The sequence below is a fragment of the Hibiscus syriacus genome, unplaced genomic scaffold (genome assembly GCF_006381635.1).
Source record: "Hibiscus syriacus cultivar Baekdansim isolate YM2019G1 unplaced genomic scaffold, ASM638163v2 tig00111099_pilon, whole genome shotgun sequence".
NCBI classification, from domain to species: Eukaryota; Viridiplantae; Streptophyta; class Magnoliopsida; order Malvales; family Malvaceae; genus Hibiscus; species Hibiscus syriacus.
Genome location: NW_024062984.1, coordinates 339,870 through 356,901, shown reverse-complemented (window position 1 = coordinate 356,901; position 17,032 = coordinate 339,870). Strand labels below are relative to the sequence as shown.

The window sequence follows — 17,032 nt, the reverse complement described above, 5'->3', positions numbered from 1 at the left end:
TAGAAAAATATAGTAAAAAAACATAGTAAATAAGTAAACATAGATAAAAAATAATAATAATATATATATATATAATAATAGGAAAATAATATATATAACGCAAAGAAAAATGAAAAAAATTATAATAAATAAATAAATAAAATATAATATATATTTTATACATATAAATAATAAGGGTTAAATTAAAATAAAAAATGAATTAGGGGTCAAAATTAAAAGTCAATCGAAGAAAAAAACGACAAAACACGCGGATCCACACGATCCGTTTATAAAAATCCGAATAGTTTTTCAAAAACACAAGCCTCGGGGACTAGATCTACAAAAATAGATCTCGAAAACGCTCACGTTCATCGGCCAAAAACACTTCTCTCAGTTTTCTTTTGAATCAAAACACAACAAGGGTAAGGAAAAATAACATGCGAATGTATGAACTTTACCTTTCAAAATATAAATGTTTCGAAAAATGGCTACGAGTTGCTTGTAATTTTTTGCTTGGTATTTCGTATATCCTTCTCCGAATGTGTTACAATGACTATTTATAATGCTTGTGGATCATATCTTTAGGAGTTTAAATAATAGTAGAAATCTATCCTATTTTTAGGAGTTTGAATCCTAGCAAAATTTTATCCTATTTTTAGGAGTTTGAATCCTAGCAAAATTTTATCCTATTTTTAGGAGTTTTGATCCTAGTAGGACGAAAAGGTGTGTTGACAGCTGCCCCTCTTTGCCCATAGTCGTGTAACGGGAATAAGACAAAGATTAAAAGACACACTTTTCGTTCAGTGGAGTTGAAAATTGACTCTGATGTTTCAATAACTCCCTGTCGAATTGAGTTACGGATGACTCCTCCATTGTGAAGTCGAGTTCATTTGGAAATGATGTGAAATTGAAGCCGTAGTTCGGAATTTGAATCAGCACGTGGCTTCCTGTTGCCCTTCGGTCTTCTTCTCGGTTTAAAGACCTTGGATCGGAATCGAACTAAAAAATCTTCATTGACAGATAGATTTTTCTTGACTTAAGCTATGCTGCTTGAAAATAGTTGCTTGTCACTCAGGCACGGCTAACCCAAGTCCTCTTCTCGACTTGAAAACCTCGACTGCAACCAGAAAGTAGTGCGATTGATGTGTCATCGAGCTGAATGGAATCGAACTCGACAATTTTGATGGCAGATAACCCTTCTAGCCTTGAGTTATGCTATAAATGATGTGCCTTGGAGTTGAGCGTAGTCGAACTCAAAGGTCTTTGTTGACAGATAATCCTTCTTTGAGTTGGATATCCCTCGTCGTGAAGTTCAAGTCCAATCTAAAGATGGATGATGATTGTGTGGACGATTCCCTTCGTCGTGAATTTAAAACCGCGGGTGACCCATTCGTCGTGAAGTTGAGCCTGGAATTGGATATCCTTCGTCGTGAAATTGAAATCCAAGTAAGTAGCATTGTTCCGAGTCCAATATCCTCCGTCGTGAAGTTGCAATTGGCTCTGGAATCAGGAAATTGTTTGTTGACAACCAGCCGTCCCTTCGTTATGAAGTTGAACTTGTGTTGTCTCGAGTCCAATATCCTTTGTTGTGAAGTTGAAATTGGCTCCGAAATTGGGAAATTGTTTGTTGACAACCAGCGGTCCCTTCGTCATGAAGTTGAACTTGCGTTGTCTCGAGTCCAATATCCTTCGCTGTGAAGTTGAAATTGGCTCTGAAATTGGGAAGTTGTTTGTTGACAACCAGCGGTCCCTTCGTCGTGAAGTTGAACTTGCGTTGTCTGGAGTCCAATATCCTTCATTGTGAAGTTGAAATTGGCTCTAAAATTGAGAAGTTGTTTGTTGACAACCAGCGGTCCCTTCGTTGTGAAGTTGAACTTGCGTTGTCTGGAGTCCAATATCCTTCGCTGTGAAGTTGAAATTGACTCCGAAATTGGGAAATTGTTTGTTGACAACCAGCGGTCCCTTCGTCGTGAAGTTGAACTTGCGTTGTCTGGAGTATAATATCTTTCGTTGTGAAGTTGAAATTGGCTCCGAAATTGGGAAATTGTTTGTTGACAACCAGCGGTCCCTTCGTCGTGAAGTTGAACTTGTGTTGTCTCGAGTCCAATATCCTTCGCTGTGAAGTTGAAATTTGCTCTGAAATTGGGAAGTTGTTTGTTGACAACCAGCGGTCCCTTCGTCGTGAAGTTGAACTTGCGTTGTCTGGAGTCCAATATCATTCGTTGTGAAGTTAAAATTGGCTCTAAAATGAGGAGTTGTTTGTTGACAACCAGCGGTCCCTTCGTCGTGAAGTTGAACTTGCGTTGTCTGGAGTCCAATATCCTTCGCTGTGAAGTTGAAATTGGCTCTAAAATTGGGAAGTTGTTTATTGACAACCAGCGGTCCCTTCGTCATGAAGTTGAACTTGCGTTGTCTGGAGTCCAATATCCTTCGTCGTGAAATTGAAATTGGCTCTGAAATTGAGAAGTTGTTTGTTGACAACCAGCGGTCCATTCGTCGTGAAGTTGAACTTGCGTTGTCTGGAGTCTAATATCCTTCGCTGTGAAGTTGAAATTGGCTCTGAAATTGGGAAGTTGTTTGTTGACAACCAGTCGTCCCTTCGTTGTGAAGTTGAACTTGTGTTGTCTCGAGTGGCACGATATCCTCCGTCGTGGAGTTGAAATCACGGATGGCCACTTCGTTGTGAAGTTGAGCCTTGACTTGAATATCCTTCGTCGTGAAGTTGAAATCCAAGTATTGTATGTTGCGGGTGGACACAATTCCCTTCGCCGTGAAGTTGAAACCGTGGAGACCCCTTTATTATAAAGTTTAACTTCGAGCTAGATATCCTTCGTCGTGAAGTTGAAATCCATTCTCGAACAAATTGTGTTGTTTTGAGAGAAACTTTCAATCTGTCGAGTTGGTCGAAGTGTAGTTTCTTGCTGCTGAGTTAAGCAACCAACATGAATCTTTAAAGGTGCTTTTGAATCGAGTATCATTCGTCTTGAAGTTGAAACTTGACTCTAAAAGCTGCAAAAAATTATGTATGTGGAAAATGATAAATATGATGCTCTAAAATGTATGCATAAGATGCATGTAACATGAATTGGTTATATTTTATCTCCTGAAAAATGTATGATAATTTGCATTAGGATGTTGAATCCCCAAATGATGCCCCGATATCCAAAAATGCCCCAATATTTGATGTTGAATCTTCAAAGATGCCCCAGATGTTCCTCATTTCTTGCTTCAACATTGATTCTGAGCATGAGTTTTGTTTCTAAGAGTTACATGTCATTTACCAAGATCAACTCTAGAGAGACTGTCTTGTTTGAAAAAAATGTTTTTCTTTCTCTTTTAATATCAATTAAAAGAGTTTTGAAAAATGTTTGATCCAAAGTTTTGAAAATATTGTCACTTTCACGGTTTTACAATTGAGACGAATCATAAAACTAGAGTTCATTGGATATTAAATAATTAATTATACTGTTAATCCTTCAATGAATTATAGCTATTTGACAAGTGCCAAGATCAAAGCTATTTTTGGGAAGTGGTTAAGTAAGGAAATGATAAAAAAATCTCAGGTTATTGTGTTTGGTCAAAGGTTTGGCATTTGATGCTCAAAGGTTTGATGGGGCAGCTTGCATGTTTCTCTGCTGGAAGTGTTCTCTGACTCCCAACCTTCGTTGTCACACTCGGATTGTGCGATGCCTTATCAAGGAATTTGTGTGATCGCCTCAGTTGCACAATTTTTATATTCGAGCCGCCTTTTCAGATTTTCAACTCGAATCTTCGTTTGGTTTCAAGACGTTATTCAGGATTTACGTCTTGAACCCCCCTTTGCTATTTTTCTCTACCATGCATTAATTACATTGTTTTTTACAAACAAAGATTAATCTTGATGGGCGGGATGAAATCTGAAGATATTCTCTTCTGTTTAGAAATCCATATATGATTAGAAAGGACTTTTAAGGCACGTAATGTAGACCAGGGTTCATGGTTATGAAATAAAAGGATAAATAGGCCCAAACAAGTGTTTCAGGGTGTTGAACCAAGGATCAATTCATTCTGATGCCTTTAATCTTGCTCAAAATGTTTCTCTCTCTTGATGCTCTATGATCTTCGAGTGAAGTGATTCAGTGATTCGGGAATGATTGTACTTGATCAATCTCATAGTTTGAAGCTTGATGTACCATTTGTATTTAGGGAATCTTTACATGTGCTTTGTTGTCCCTTTTTCTTTTTGATTTTTGTTCTTTTTTGTTCTTCTTTTTTGCTTCTTTTATTTTTTTGTTTTTTTGCCCTTTTTGTTCTAATTGAATCTTCGCACTTGACATTTGGTATCTCATCTAAATTAATGTCTTCGCTCATGTGAGCATATTTCTTCCACCTTGCCCCCCAGTATGGAGGGTGATCCTCAGAAGAAAAATACTACAGGCTCAAAAGGGGACACAAGGGATATTTTTTTTCTCTTGTTGTGAAGGGATAAAGAAAGAAAGCCGTTCATCATTTTATACATGTAAATCTTCACAGAAGAGGTATCCCCAGGTGGATAGATTTTCAAGATTAATTATATTCACATGAAAACAGTGTAATTAATGTATGATAGAATTATTTCGAATGAATTCTTCTTCTTTTTTCCCAGATGTCTCAATGTTCAAGCTCTCCGCGAGATGCCCCAAGTTGGTTCTTTAGAAGAATGCTCATGTTAAAATGAACAACTCAATGCCTTGGGTTTTAATGGTAAGAAATGTTATTTTTGAGTCTAAAAAAGACAGTGGTGTGATCTTATTGACTCAAAAAAAGGTATGAGTGTATCAAAAAGATAAAGGTAATGTTCAAGAATTTCAAAAGGAGGTAATGTCAAAATTTCGTCTTTTGGTAATGACCACGGGTTGTTTTGGGCAAAGAATCAATGTATTTTATTCTGGGGTTTGAGACAGGGTAAGAAAGGTCTAATCTTTCCATATGTCAAAAATCTATAATTCTTGAAGAATTAAAAGAATCATTAATTTATTTAATATTCGAAGAACTAAAGATTAAAATTTGTTCAATTGCTCCACCTTAGAAAGCAGCATAAATTCAATCATTTAAAAGATTAAACAAACATGAAATATCAAAGACGTGTTCAAACAAAATAATCCTCTAAGTACAAATGGTATATGTCATGCCTCTTCTTCGGCAAGCGCCTTACAGTTTTCAGAGGAATGTTTGGGGCTTCTTATGTGGTAACAGCTAACAGCTTCAACATCGTAGCACTTAGGATATGGGGATTCTTTTCTTAGATCATCCTGACAGGCTTTGTCCTACAATCAGCTGATCAGGCTCCCACTGTATTGTTTTCAGTTTTTTTCTTTTGATGTTACAATCTTGCTTCCATGTGGTGTCATGTGGTTAAAACCACTTCATCGAATCCTCCATGAAGAAATTTCATGTTTATGAAAATGCTTAAAAATGAAATGTAGATGCACAACGCAAAATGAAAAAAAAATGCATGAAATGTTCGAGACATTGATCCAGAAAAGTGTCCATTATTATAAATAATCCTTATTTCGACAAAAATGTTTTATCTTGTAAGAGACATAAAAACAATCAAAGGTACATTCGGACTAAATCCTCTAGACCCCGAACATCTTCCAACAGGTTGACAAGTCTTCTGTTTTCATCTGTCATTGGTTGTATGCCTTGTTGGACCATTCCAGCTTCCCTTTTCAGGCCGTGTAGATGGCGATATGTCTTCTGTACTTGATCCAGGAAGTCTCGGATGACTGCGTCTCTGGCCTTCACCCTTTGTTGTGCTTGCTCCCAACGGAAATGCCACTGTAAACCTCCGTCGAAGGGCACTATCTGAAGCTCGCTTGCTTTCTTCTTGAACCCATCTACAATAGTTTCTAACTCAGTTATTGTTTTTCCATCTCTCTCATGTTGTTTCTCCAGATCAGCTATCTGGATTTTCAAGCGTTGGTTTTGATGCTGGCTGTCTACTAAGCATCTCTGGGCAGTTTTTATCTGTTCTTTCCAGACTCTCTCATCAGGCCCCTCGAACTTTCTTTTCAAGCTGTGAGCTTCATTTTTCCAGTACTCATAAAACACCTTCAACTTGGAGTTATCCTTAACCGTATCTTGATACCTCTTTCTCAAGTCTTCAAGCTCAAAATGAACTTTTTTATGTTTTCTTTCTAGTTTGTCTGCTTTATCTTTCTGTGAGTCGGCCTCGAGTTTCCATTGATAACGTTCAGTTTCAAGTTCCTTAATCCTCTGCTTCAGCTCGCTATTCACAGCTTCAAACTCTGCCTTGGCTATCTCCAGTCTGGAAGAGACAGGCCTGAGATGTTCTTCCATAGTCCGAGTGTCTTCACAGTCTGGCACCGGGACGTTATCATTCTTTCTAAATCTTCGCCACTCCACATAATCCCGAGTAAGCATGTCTCTGGCAGCAACGACATCCATTCGAAATACTTTCTTCCATGACTCAGATGTTTCCCTGATCATCTTCTTATAACTATCACCGCTATACACAAACTCTGATTTAATTAGTCCGTATGTTGCGGGGAAAAACTGACGTGCCCCATATTGTCTAAGTGCTAACAATGGAGCATACCCAACTGCACCCCAAAGTCCGAGTAAAGTTATAGTATCAGAATCCCCACACCGGAAAAGAACGTCACCGAGGAACAACCAGGGGCCTCTCCAGGTAATATCCCGATCCTGAAGATTGTAAAAACTTTCATCCACTTTTCCTTTGAAGCACCTTCATGCCATTTCATTGTGATGAACTTCCCTAAAGGTGAACATGTGGTGCTAAATCGGCGGTAGGCGACCCCGTTAATCTTCTAGAAATGGCTGTGAATCCAGGCTTGAAGGAGCTGAATACACCCAACAAGCCTACCTCCACCAGATCTTCGACAATGATTAAGAGACCGAAAGGTCTCGGCTAAGATGGTCGGTGCGGGGTTGATTCGTCTCGGAAGTTGTTCAAACAATTCTACCACGGCTGCGTTAATGCAACCCAATGCCTTCGGAAAGATAATCAACCCGTACAGACCTAGTGCAAAAAGGTCTATAGTCTTCCACTCATCAGGGTGGTTCTTCATTAATTGCCTTATGTGGATCCATTCAATTCCTTCCCCACTGCCTCTGCGCTGAGTCCGGTCAATTACCCATTTTTCGTCTACTCCCGCAACTTAGCCAGTCTATTCTTGAAAGGCTGACTCTTGATGTGTTTGATGTAGGCTCGCTTCAGTTTAATGCTTTCACAGTGCAATAGTGTAGTATACTCCTCGATGGTAGGTACCATGTCCTCTTGGTTAAAAGTAAAGCAACTATATCCCGGGTTCCAGAATTGAACCAAGGCTCTGATTAAGGGCTCAACGGTCTTAACATGAAGCAAAAGTGCAATGTCACCATACCGCTGACTAAACTTCTGTTTTCGATCATTCTTCCAACTGTCCTAGATGTCTCGAAGTTCTTGCACATTGTTCTGTTTTTGGCTGATAGAGGCATAGCTAACAAGCTCTGACACATAACTTCCTTGAAGACTGACTCCATTTTCTTTCTGAGTCTTCTCGGACCATAGTCGTACCTCGGGGTTTTTAATCTCCTGTATTACAACACAGTTGTCCATTAATGCAGATTATTTATGGTTAACGAACACGTTTTTTGGTGGATCAACACCTCTTTTGAATGATGCAGATGATGGAAATAAAATAAAAGAGAGGAAAAAAAATGAAAAGAGTTAGTAAGGTAAAGATAATAATCAAAGCAATCATGAAAATAAAAGTCCTATCCCACATGATATCTACCCCACATGCTTATTATTCCTACCCGGACATGATCTCTATCCCGCAAGTTGATTTTGAACAAGTCATAGCCGCATAAATTTCTAGTTCACATGTTTTGAACAGAAAGTAAAGTAGAAAATAATTTCGGCATCCTAGGGTTTAAAATGAGGTTTAAGGGTGGGCCCTAGTTCCTTGTAGTCTCCGGGTTTAGGTTCTAAAAAAAGGTACTCGAGTTCTCCTTGCCGGTGCCACCTTGGGCTTACCAGACCCTTAGTCCTAAACCCATCACAGGCTTGTGTGGACTAAGTTAAACTCGAGAGGAAACATTCCCTTATGCCCATACGGAGAATAAATTCACACGAAGGCATAAGGTATATGAATCCCGAAGGTTACTTGCTAGGCCCATACGATGAATAAATTCACACGAAGGCGTCGCTTTCACCCCCACTTAAAACGGGTTCGGAGCTCGGGTATAGAGCCTTTGGATGAAAAATCTTTAAGGGCTGAAATCATTAAAAAAACGGTCAGTACAACTATTTACTCGAAAATATAATCAAAAGTAAGTAATAAGGATCGAAATGTTACCTTAAAATTTAAACTTACCTTTTCATTAAAAAGACAACTGGAAATTACCTTAGACTGACTCACTTACCTGTGTCCCCAGCGGAGTCGTCAAGCTGTCGTAACTGTCTTTCGGTTGTGCCCCAGAATTGGGCTTCGACGTGAAAAATGTGGATTAGAGTCGCCACCGATCATTTATTTAAAACAAATGGGTTGATCGGATACCCTATTTTTTACCTGATCTGCGTCTTTCCAAAGATGTGTCGGGTTCGGGAGTCGGTTACGGTCAAGGAAGGATTAACACCATTGAACCGCCCTTTCGGTACTATGTAATTTCCAGTTGTCTTAAATTAAGAAAAATTGAAAGTTTAATTTAAAAGGTAACATGTGATCCAAATTATTTACCTCTGACGAATTTAAATTGTGCCTTTAAAAATCAAGTAAGATGTTAGATGGTAAATAAAAAATATCGAGTAAAAATTAATTAAAAATAATCTTTAATAAAAGAAAAGAAATAAAAATACTAATTGTCTAACCTAACAAATGAATTAATCAAATAACAAATTATTTGAATAATTCGAATCAATTTATTAATCAAACATTAAAAATAATTCCCTTAGTTACTATCTCTATTAAAACAATTAATGTTCTAATTAGTCAAATACCATGGTGATTAACGACCAAATTTACTCCAACTTAGTAAATTAGGATTCATGCAGCATCTAATTATGAATTTATGGTGATCTTTAATCATACTAATTATTGCCATATAAACCAAAGCTTAAGAAAAGGAATTCAACTACCATAACCAAGCAAAATGGAGGCCACGTCTTTTCAAATCAAACAAAGAAATAAAAGGCATCAAATCAGTTTATTAAGAAGTCAGATACATGGAATTCAATCACATTCAGCAAATTCAAGGATTAAAGGCATTAAGCCTTATATTACACGGAAACATGACTTAAATTAAGGCTAATTACGAGACCAAATTGAATTTATTCTAAACATGGAAGGAATTAACACATTGTTTCCCGAGACCAATTAAAACACTCGGTTTTACGAGCTTCACACGGGTCAGATGACGTTTAAATGGGTTTATTATAAACTTTTTTTTAAAAAAAAAATATATATAATTTCTCATTTCTCTTTTCAAACCCACGAGAGCTCTCCTCCTTTCTCTAGTTTCTCTCCTGGTTGTTCTTGACATTCAAGAATAAAGGGTAGTGCGCCGCCGCCTGAAAATGGTGGCCACCGTCTCGCCGCCGCTCATCAACAGTGATCCACCACGAAACCTATCTTTTTAAAGAGCATCTTTCTCACACAGTCCGAAAATCCAAGTGGTTTTTCAAAAATCAGCTCGAAGAAACGCAGATCTAAGAAATGAGTTTCGAAAAATAAAGGCCTCACTTCGTTCATCGGCCAAAACGTTTTTTCTTGTGATTTCGAAGCCAAATCTCAAGCAATATTCAACATGCAACAACAAGAAAACGAATGAAGGTAAAAAAAGAAGAAAAAAAATGCTACCTTTTTATTTCTTTTCAAGCTTGTTACAACAACTTTGAAATCACTGCCTATTTGCTCGTCTTCTTCTAGTATTTTTGCGTATAACCGGTGTGTAAACTTTCTCCTTATTTTCCCTCTATAATCCGAATGTTTGTCCCCTGTACTCCTTCTACAATGGGTGATTTTATACTGAAAAATAAACCTATTTTAGATTACATATTTGAGTCCTAATCACATTGATATTCTGTTGCTTGGTTGTGGATGAGTCCTAACACGTTGCTTTGCTTGTTGGCTTCGTGTTTGCCTAGAAAACTAGTGGCGTGCAGCATGAGGAGGTTGTACAGCACCAGGGGTCTTCGGGTGCGAGGGTTTCTGGAAACACAGTGTTGGAGCTGATGGACGAGTGGGCTAGGGTTTCTTCAGCACACGTGAGCTGTTGGGTCCACTGTTGGGCCATTGTTTGGTCCTTTGTAGTGGTCCTGCAAAAGAAAACAAAAATTAATAACATTATATATATATAACAGAAATCATGTGTCTACAGCTGTAAGTCTCCCTTTGTTCCTTGCGAAATTGAATGAAAGGAAAAAGGGTGGGTCTGTTTTTGGAGACCTGTGATGTTCGTTGAAGTATCTGTTTGAGGAGATTAAAAGGGGGCTTTTGGTCAAGTATCTGTTTTGGAAGTTAGATTCTGGCTGAGATTGGTGGGTTTTTAGAGACGATGATGTCCTTTGAGGAGACGTCGGTTTCGGGATCGGAGGCAGATGGTTGGACCAGAGGAGAGCCTGACAATCGTTGGACCGAGCCATCTTTGTTATTGCCTCTGATATTTTCAGTGAAACATAATATCAATTTGTTTTTTTAATTTAAAAAACATTTTTTATTTATTATCACATTATCATTAACACGCCAACGAAATTATTTTTATTGATGTCCATTTTAACATAAATTAACGGTTCGTTAAGGTGGCTCGGTTTATTACTATCCAAAGTGTACGCCTCATGAAAAAAGATAATCTCATTAATAAAAGAGAATATTATTCTCTTTAGAGAATTTGAGTTTCAATAACTATAAGTGTATGAGCTATCAATATCAAAAAAGGATTTTAAACATATATTACCTTAAAATAAATAAATAGCTTGCCCTATTCTCATGTAATGAGGTGAGGGGAGGTAAGGTAGTAGGCTGCCCCCAATGCTAGGTTGAGTGCAGCTTCCGTGGAAGACTTCCGACAGTCAGAATATTACCTTAAAATCATCTTAAATTGTTAAAACTAATTAATAATTAAAATTTTAAATGACATTTATATAAATTAATTATATGTATGAAGCTTAATGGTAACAAAATAAGTGTTAGTTCCTAACGTAGCAAAGGGTTTTTAAAGATTTGCTTGCCAAGAAGTGCACTAGGTTGTTGAGGATTGAACTATTTTATTTTTATTTGTTTGTTTACCATTTTCTTTATGTAAAGCAATATGTTTTAGCTATGCACTAAAGTTTCAAGTTTACCTAATTAAAAATCGGATCACAAAAATGCAGGATCGCTGCTCATTTGGAAGCATTGGAGTTTGATGTCTCCCTCGTCGCTACTGAGTGGTTCCTTTGCCTCTTTTCTAAAAGCTTGCCTTCTGAGGTTTGAACGATATATCATTACCATTTACTTCCGGCTAGCATCTCACTTCAAATCTCAAGTCTCTTCGAGATTGCTTCCGACTTCCTTTTTTTTTTGTATCTTTCTTGGGTTATTTGTCCAGACAACCCGCAGGGATGTCCTTTTCTATGAGGGGGCGAAGGTTCTATTTAATGTAGCTTCGGCTATATTTAAGGTACCAGTGTAATTGCCTCTTCACATTCCAATAAGTCGGGAACTTCGACGTATTGTCCTAAAATTCACTAAAGGTTTTGATCTGCTTTTGCAGATGAAGGAAGATGAGTTGCTTCTAACGCATCAGGTTGGTGATGTTATTAATATATTACAAAGAACTACCCATCACCTTTTCGATCCTGATGAGTTATTGGCGGTAAGACAGTTCGTCGTTTGTTTTTTTTTTTCCAATCTTCTTCTGGTCTTATAACTTTCCACGCTTCTTCCTCGTTATCCATGGACCCTGTTAAACATAATTCGGAAATCTATAATATACCCATGACATGGACCTTGTCATGTCTACAGGTTGCGTTTGATAAGATCGGTTTTATGACTACAAACACGATATCAAAACAAAGGAAAAAGCAAGAACCAGAAGTAATGAAAGAGCTTGATCAGAGACTAAAATGACTGAACTCTCTCACAACTGATGACAAATAACAGTTTCTTGTATCAGAAGTAATGAAAGAACCAGAAAGGATATGAAATTTATACTCTTGTTGTCATTGCCAAGGACAAGGTAAAATGTAAATTTTGTAGCCCTTACGCAGTTTTAAACAGTTCAATCTACTTTGCTAATGAGAAATCAGTGTTGAGTTTTGATTCCATATTGATGCACACTGTTCGACAGGGATTTTCCATTAAGACTATTACAAAGATTTGAAAGAATGTTATATGACGCATTATTCAAGCATAATCAACGCAATCCAACGAATAATAAATTTATATTAGTCCCATTTCTTCTTATCCCGTGGTCTACAAAAATAGCAATGAACCGGAAATAGGAGTAGACCCTCTGGTTTCGGTTCTTTCGAGCAAAAGAGTAAGGGAAGAGAATTAGAAACCTCCCTATAGTTATTTTTCATCACCATCCTATTCTTCTGCTGTTGGAGATTCTGAAACCGAGTCATCAACAGCCAAATCAGACATTTCACCAGAGGGTGCTGTCACCTCGCCTTCCGGCGGCGGTGTCTCAGATAAATCATCCAAAACTTTTTCATTTCCTGCTGCTACCTGCTTCTGTAGGCTCCAGTACATGATGCTGGCAGTCAAAGTAAGCATCATTTTCTGGTTCACCTGTTAATGACTCGGATGATATTGTCAATAATTTGAAATCGGAGAAGATATAGAGAAGGGATTACATTGAATATTCGAATTTCTGAAATATATACCTGCATAACATCCTCAGGTAACAAGAAAATGGAACATCCAAGTTTCCGCGCGACACTGATTATATAAGTTGCATTCATCTTCTTTTCTTCATCTGCAAGTCAATGACCATAAAACAACACCCCTCTTTATTGATATAACATAAAGCACAGCCATGGCAGGCTATTTATATTGCAGAAGTTCCATATAACACAAGGAAAATGACACATTAATGTAATAATGGAATAACACCATACCATTTCTTCCCTTGGTAACCAGACCCCAGTTAACGACCCTCGGTTCCACTGCACTAAGAAGCTCGAGGAAGAATATGCCAGTCGAAAGGCTTTTATCCTAAGAGCAATAGTCCAGTAAAACCCAGTGTGTTACAATCAGAATATTAAGACATGGATTTCGCTTTGTTGCTTATGTACTACCTTGAAGCTCTCCATTTGAGATTTTCGACCTGCCTGATTTACTGTTCTGTTAGCCCAGTTCAGAATGTCGGCATCCGTAATTTCTTTAGCTCTCAAGTTTTTAAGGAGTTGTAGCATAGAAAACCTCATCAGTTGCCACAGAAATGCTGAAAGTGAGGTAAGCAAAACAAGGAAAATGAGAATATTAACGTTCTCTTACAGAAGAAAATAACAGCCTTAACTTTAACAAAGAGGAGGATGGGAGCCGGAAGATATTACCTAGTATAAGTTTCTTGTTTCCGGCCACAATATCGTTGCCAGCTACATTGACGAGTGATAAGTTCAACTCCTTGCCAATCTGTACTATTTGATTGCAATTCTCTACCTGTTTAAATGGCATCTTTATAGGAGGCTTATTCGCAAGCTTCCAGTTAACCGATCCAGGGTATATTTTCTCCATAACCTCCAACAGAGACCATCTGCAGCCACAAAAGGGTGAATACCAAAGAAGATTTAATGACTACTTGATACTTCTGTTAGAAGAGAAAAGAGATCGTTACCCGTTTTTGACATCTTCATAAACATTGTTGACATGCGAATCAATACCAAGACTGTTCATCCAAAAGCGGAAGCATCTCTCCTCGCGTGATGTTTCTGGATCATCAGTCATCATCTCAGCAAAAGTTGACGTCTTGCTGTCGGTTGATAAGCCATTCCTGCAGGAGAAAATCATATGCTAGTTAAATACTTCATACAATCATGTGTCCCCAAGGGAACACGCCACTGCATATAAGAAATAAACCAGACAATATACATCATGAGATCACCAGGTAATATTAGAAAACGTAGTTTCGAAAATGAAAATGAACAGAGACAAGCTATTAAGCTAATATAAATGATAATGGAATCGTAGTTCAGACATAAGGAAAAGAAAACACTATTTCTCACCTGTGCTGGAATATTTGTGCAACAAATGCAAGATTGAGATTTGCAGAACCCTCAACAATATCAGTAGGAGTGAGATATCTTTTGCAATCCAATTTTTCTGCTATCTCAAGAACTTTGTTTGCTCTTTCTGTTGGATCCTCCGTCTCCAAAGTATCACGCGTACTATGTTCGGGAGCAAGTGCATTAAGCAGATGTGCATATACCTCTCCATCCTGCAAATAAATAGGTTTATGATATACATCATTCACATTAGAAAACGGAAAATGGTATAGACAGGCAAATCCTTTTCCATAGGAGGAGCTCTAAAGTTTAAGAGACTGAGACGTGTAAACACCCTGCATTTGTTTCACCAGTTCATGGAACTTAAGGCCGAAATCTAAAGATTAATACAACACTGAAAACCATGATTATAAACACATTTTTGTATATAACTTTGACATTCCACAAGTAGGATTAATCAAAATCAGTGAGTTTTCCCACCTTCAAATCTGTAGAGAAGTTTGTAACTTGCTTTTGATATCCAGCTTTCTTCAAATGGAAATTCATCCATTTCAGTAACACCTTTTCAGGTCCTAAACTCATAAGCTCCTCCACCTCCTACAAAATTTATACAAAAAGGTTAACAGAATCTGTTTCCAACCTGAAAAACAAACTTTATCCGGAATCTGATATCGGCACAAAGAAGGAATAACCAATTAACATGCTCCAACCTGGCTGCTATCCACCAGTTCCACAAGTTGTGGAGTTTTCTTCAGATTGAGATCAGCTAGTAGTTGAATCTGAAAGTCACAACCATGTAAACAATAATAGCAATGTAACGACAAAAATGTATCCCTTGAAACATTGATGGTTTAAGGAAAGAGATACGATTAGTATGGTTTTTGTGATTCGACAATAACAACTACAAATATTAAATGAGTTTAAAGGAAGTTTCAGCTGAATACCTTGATAATTTGAGAAATCAATCCAAGTACCAGATGAGGCTAGGGGGAAGAAGATTGGATAAGTTAAATTATTGTACAAGTTATAGTAAAAAGCAAGTATGACACCTAAATCGGTGCTTGAAAACAAGCATCACTTACTCTTCCTTCGACAAGGTCTTGTGTGCCGATATTAACCACAGTGCAACCAATAGCTTTTGCAGAATTAAGGCAAAGTGTATGATTCTCATTCCTCTCCCAGGGATTGAGAACCTTTTTTGTGTTAATAGCTCGCTCGTCTATAGTCCCGGGAACAGCTATGTTGATAAGCTTGCTGCATGAAAGCAACTAAAAACGTCAACAAACATCAAATCGAGATTCAATAAGGCCAAAAGCAAAGTCTAAGTAGGTCCAGTGAACCAACCAAAGAAGAACTCCATCTTTAGCAAGCTCAAATAAAGCGTCTGTGGCTGGATTAATTGGAAGAAAATCTTTCAAGAATTTATCTTCTGCCAGATAGTTATTGATATGTTTCACATAAGAAGCCTTCTCAGATTCATTAATAGCATGGTGAAAAGTAGTCGTTGTTGACTTGATAAATGAAGATCGAGTACTGCCTGATTTTTCGATTGCACGACCTTGCAAAGTTAAATAAGCCTGCCAATTCACAAAATCCAAACATTGCCTCTAAGCATGATACGAGGAGAGAATCGTATGATCGTATCACAAACATCAGGAATCATTAATTCACAGCATTTCATGTATTGAATTATTAGCAATTGCATACAGGAAAAGCACTTAGATGCTATGTTGAAAAGACTTACCCGAAGAAAGGCCTCGAAATCGATATCTTCACCCATGTCACTGTGTGCCTCTTCCAAGATAATCTTGATCTCATCCTCACTGAACATTTCACTGAAAGCTTTCAAACTGGCCAAAACTGGTGGCAGCTCGGCCAGAGTAACACGACCTTGTTGAGTCCTCGCAGAGAAAAACTAAATGCAACAAAAAAAAAAAACAATCCAAGTTCCATGTCAAACAAAGATTCCTAATACACCATATAATCTTGTAATATAAGGTAACCTGCAATTGTTATTGCAAACAAAAAAATGGTACTTCGAAGAATTAGGAATCAAAATTGTAATCTTTTAGAACAGGATGCATTATTTCACTTTCATAGAAACCAATTATGAAAAGAATTAAAGAAGAAGATGAAGACGAAAGGACAAGAAAATGTTACCTTGGATTTGAGGGTTCGTAGCTCGACTTGAGTGAACTGGCTTTGAAGCCATTGATCAGAAACAAGCACACCTTGATAACTAGACATGGTTTGCCTTGTTTTTTTTACACCAAATTTTAACCCCTATTCACACACTCAATCAAATATTATTTACGTTCAGATTGCATACCATTTAAAAAGCCAATGAAAATTCAACGAAACAAAAGATCCAACAAATGCAGAAATAAAAAGAAATCCGATAGGAAACATGTAAAAAAACTGACGTGCATGCATACATATAATTGAATAGGAAAAATCAAAAAACAACCTTTCTATATGAAAAAGGACATCATATTTGTCGAAACAGAAAACGACCCATGTAAGAATGTGAAAGACAGAAGAAGAAGAAGAAGAAGAACCTTAAGAGAAACAGAGAGAAGAAAGAGAAACTACGATAGAAGGGTGGTTTCCTCCATTTTTTTTGTCTTTGTTCGGTTTTTCCGTAGGATTGAGAAAGAGAAATGATTGTTTGGGTGATATTGGAAATGAGGATGAGAGAAAAGCGTGATGCGCCCTTAGTCCTCCGATAACCCGCGAACACTGCCGATTGCAAATGTGAATATGACCGAGTGAAAGAGAGAGAAGAGAACGAGAAAATGGATTTACCTAAATTAAATTAAAGCTCATGAATTTTCTTTAAATAAATGAGTTTTTTCG

The 17,032-nt window shown here is 37.5% G+C and overlaps 1 protein-coding gene and 1 long non-coding RNA gene across 2 annotated transcripts; one reads left to right on the top strand and one right to left on the bottom strand.

The window, feature by feature from the left end:
* Positions 1-11,564: 11,564 nt before the first annotated feature.
* Positions 11,565-12,074, top strand: LOC120153248. Its single transcript, XR_005518772.1, has 3 exons — positions 11,565-11,625; positions 11,719-11,820; positions 11,970-12,074. It is a non-coding gene; the product is annotated as an uncharacterized LOC120153248 (long non-coding RNA).
* A 382-nt stretch (positions 12,075-12,456) lies between these two features.
* Positions 12,457-16,830, bottom strand: LOC120153164 (fimbrin-5-like). The gene is made up of 15 exons (XM_039165160.1): positions 16,735-16,830; positions 16,337-16,459; positions 15,921-16,091; positions 15,521-15,753; positions 15,259-15,430; positions 15,121-15,159; positions 14,887-14,955; positions 14,657-14,773; positions 14,177-14,388; positions 13,789-13,944; positions 13,508-13,707; positions 13,250-13,395; positions 13,070-13,166; positions 12,836-12,927; positions 12,457-12,740 (listed from the first exon to the last, which is right to left on the bottom strand). Exons 2-15 carry the CDS (start codon positions 16,421-16,423, stop codon positions 12,537-12,539), a joined length of 1,995 nt encoding a protein of 664 aa, XP_039021091.1. The 5' UTR covers positions 16,424-16,459; positions 16,735-16,830; the 3' UTR covers positions 12,457-12,536.
* Positions 16,831-17,032: the final 202 nt, after the last annotated feature.

What these genes read in the sequence shown, in the direction of transcription:
- LOC120153164 (XM_039165160.1), bottom strand. Translation starts at nt 16,423, where the DNA reads ATGTCTAGTTATCAAGGTGTGCTTGTTTCTGATCAATGGCTTCAAAGC. An exon ending in AAGACCTTGTCGAAGGAAGA is followed by an intron (nt 15,160 to 15,258) that starts GTAAGTGATGCT and finishes TCTTCCCCCTAG; the next exon opens with CCTCATCTGGTACTTGGATT. An exon ending in CTCAAATGGAGAGCTTCAAG is followed by an intron (nt 13,167 to 13,249) that starts GTAGTACATAAG and finishes TATTGCTCTTAG; the next exon opens with GATAAAAGCCTTTCGACTGG.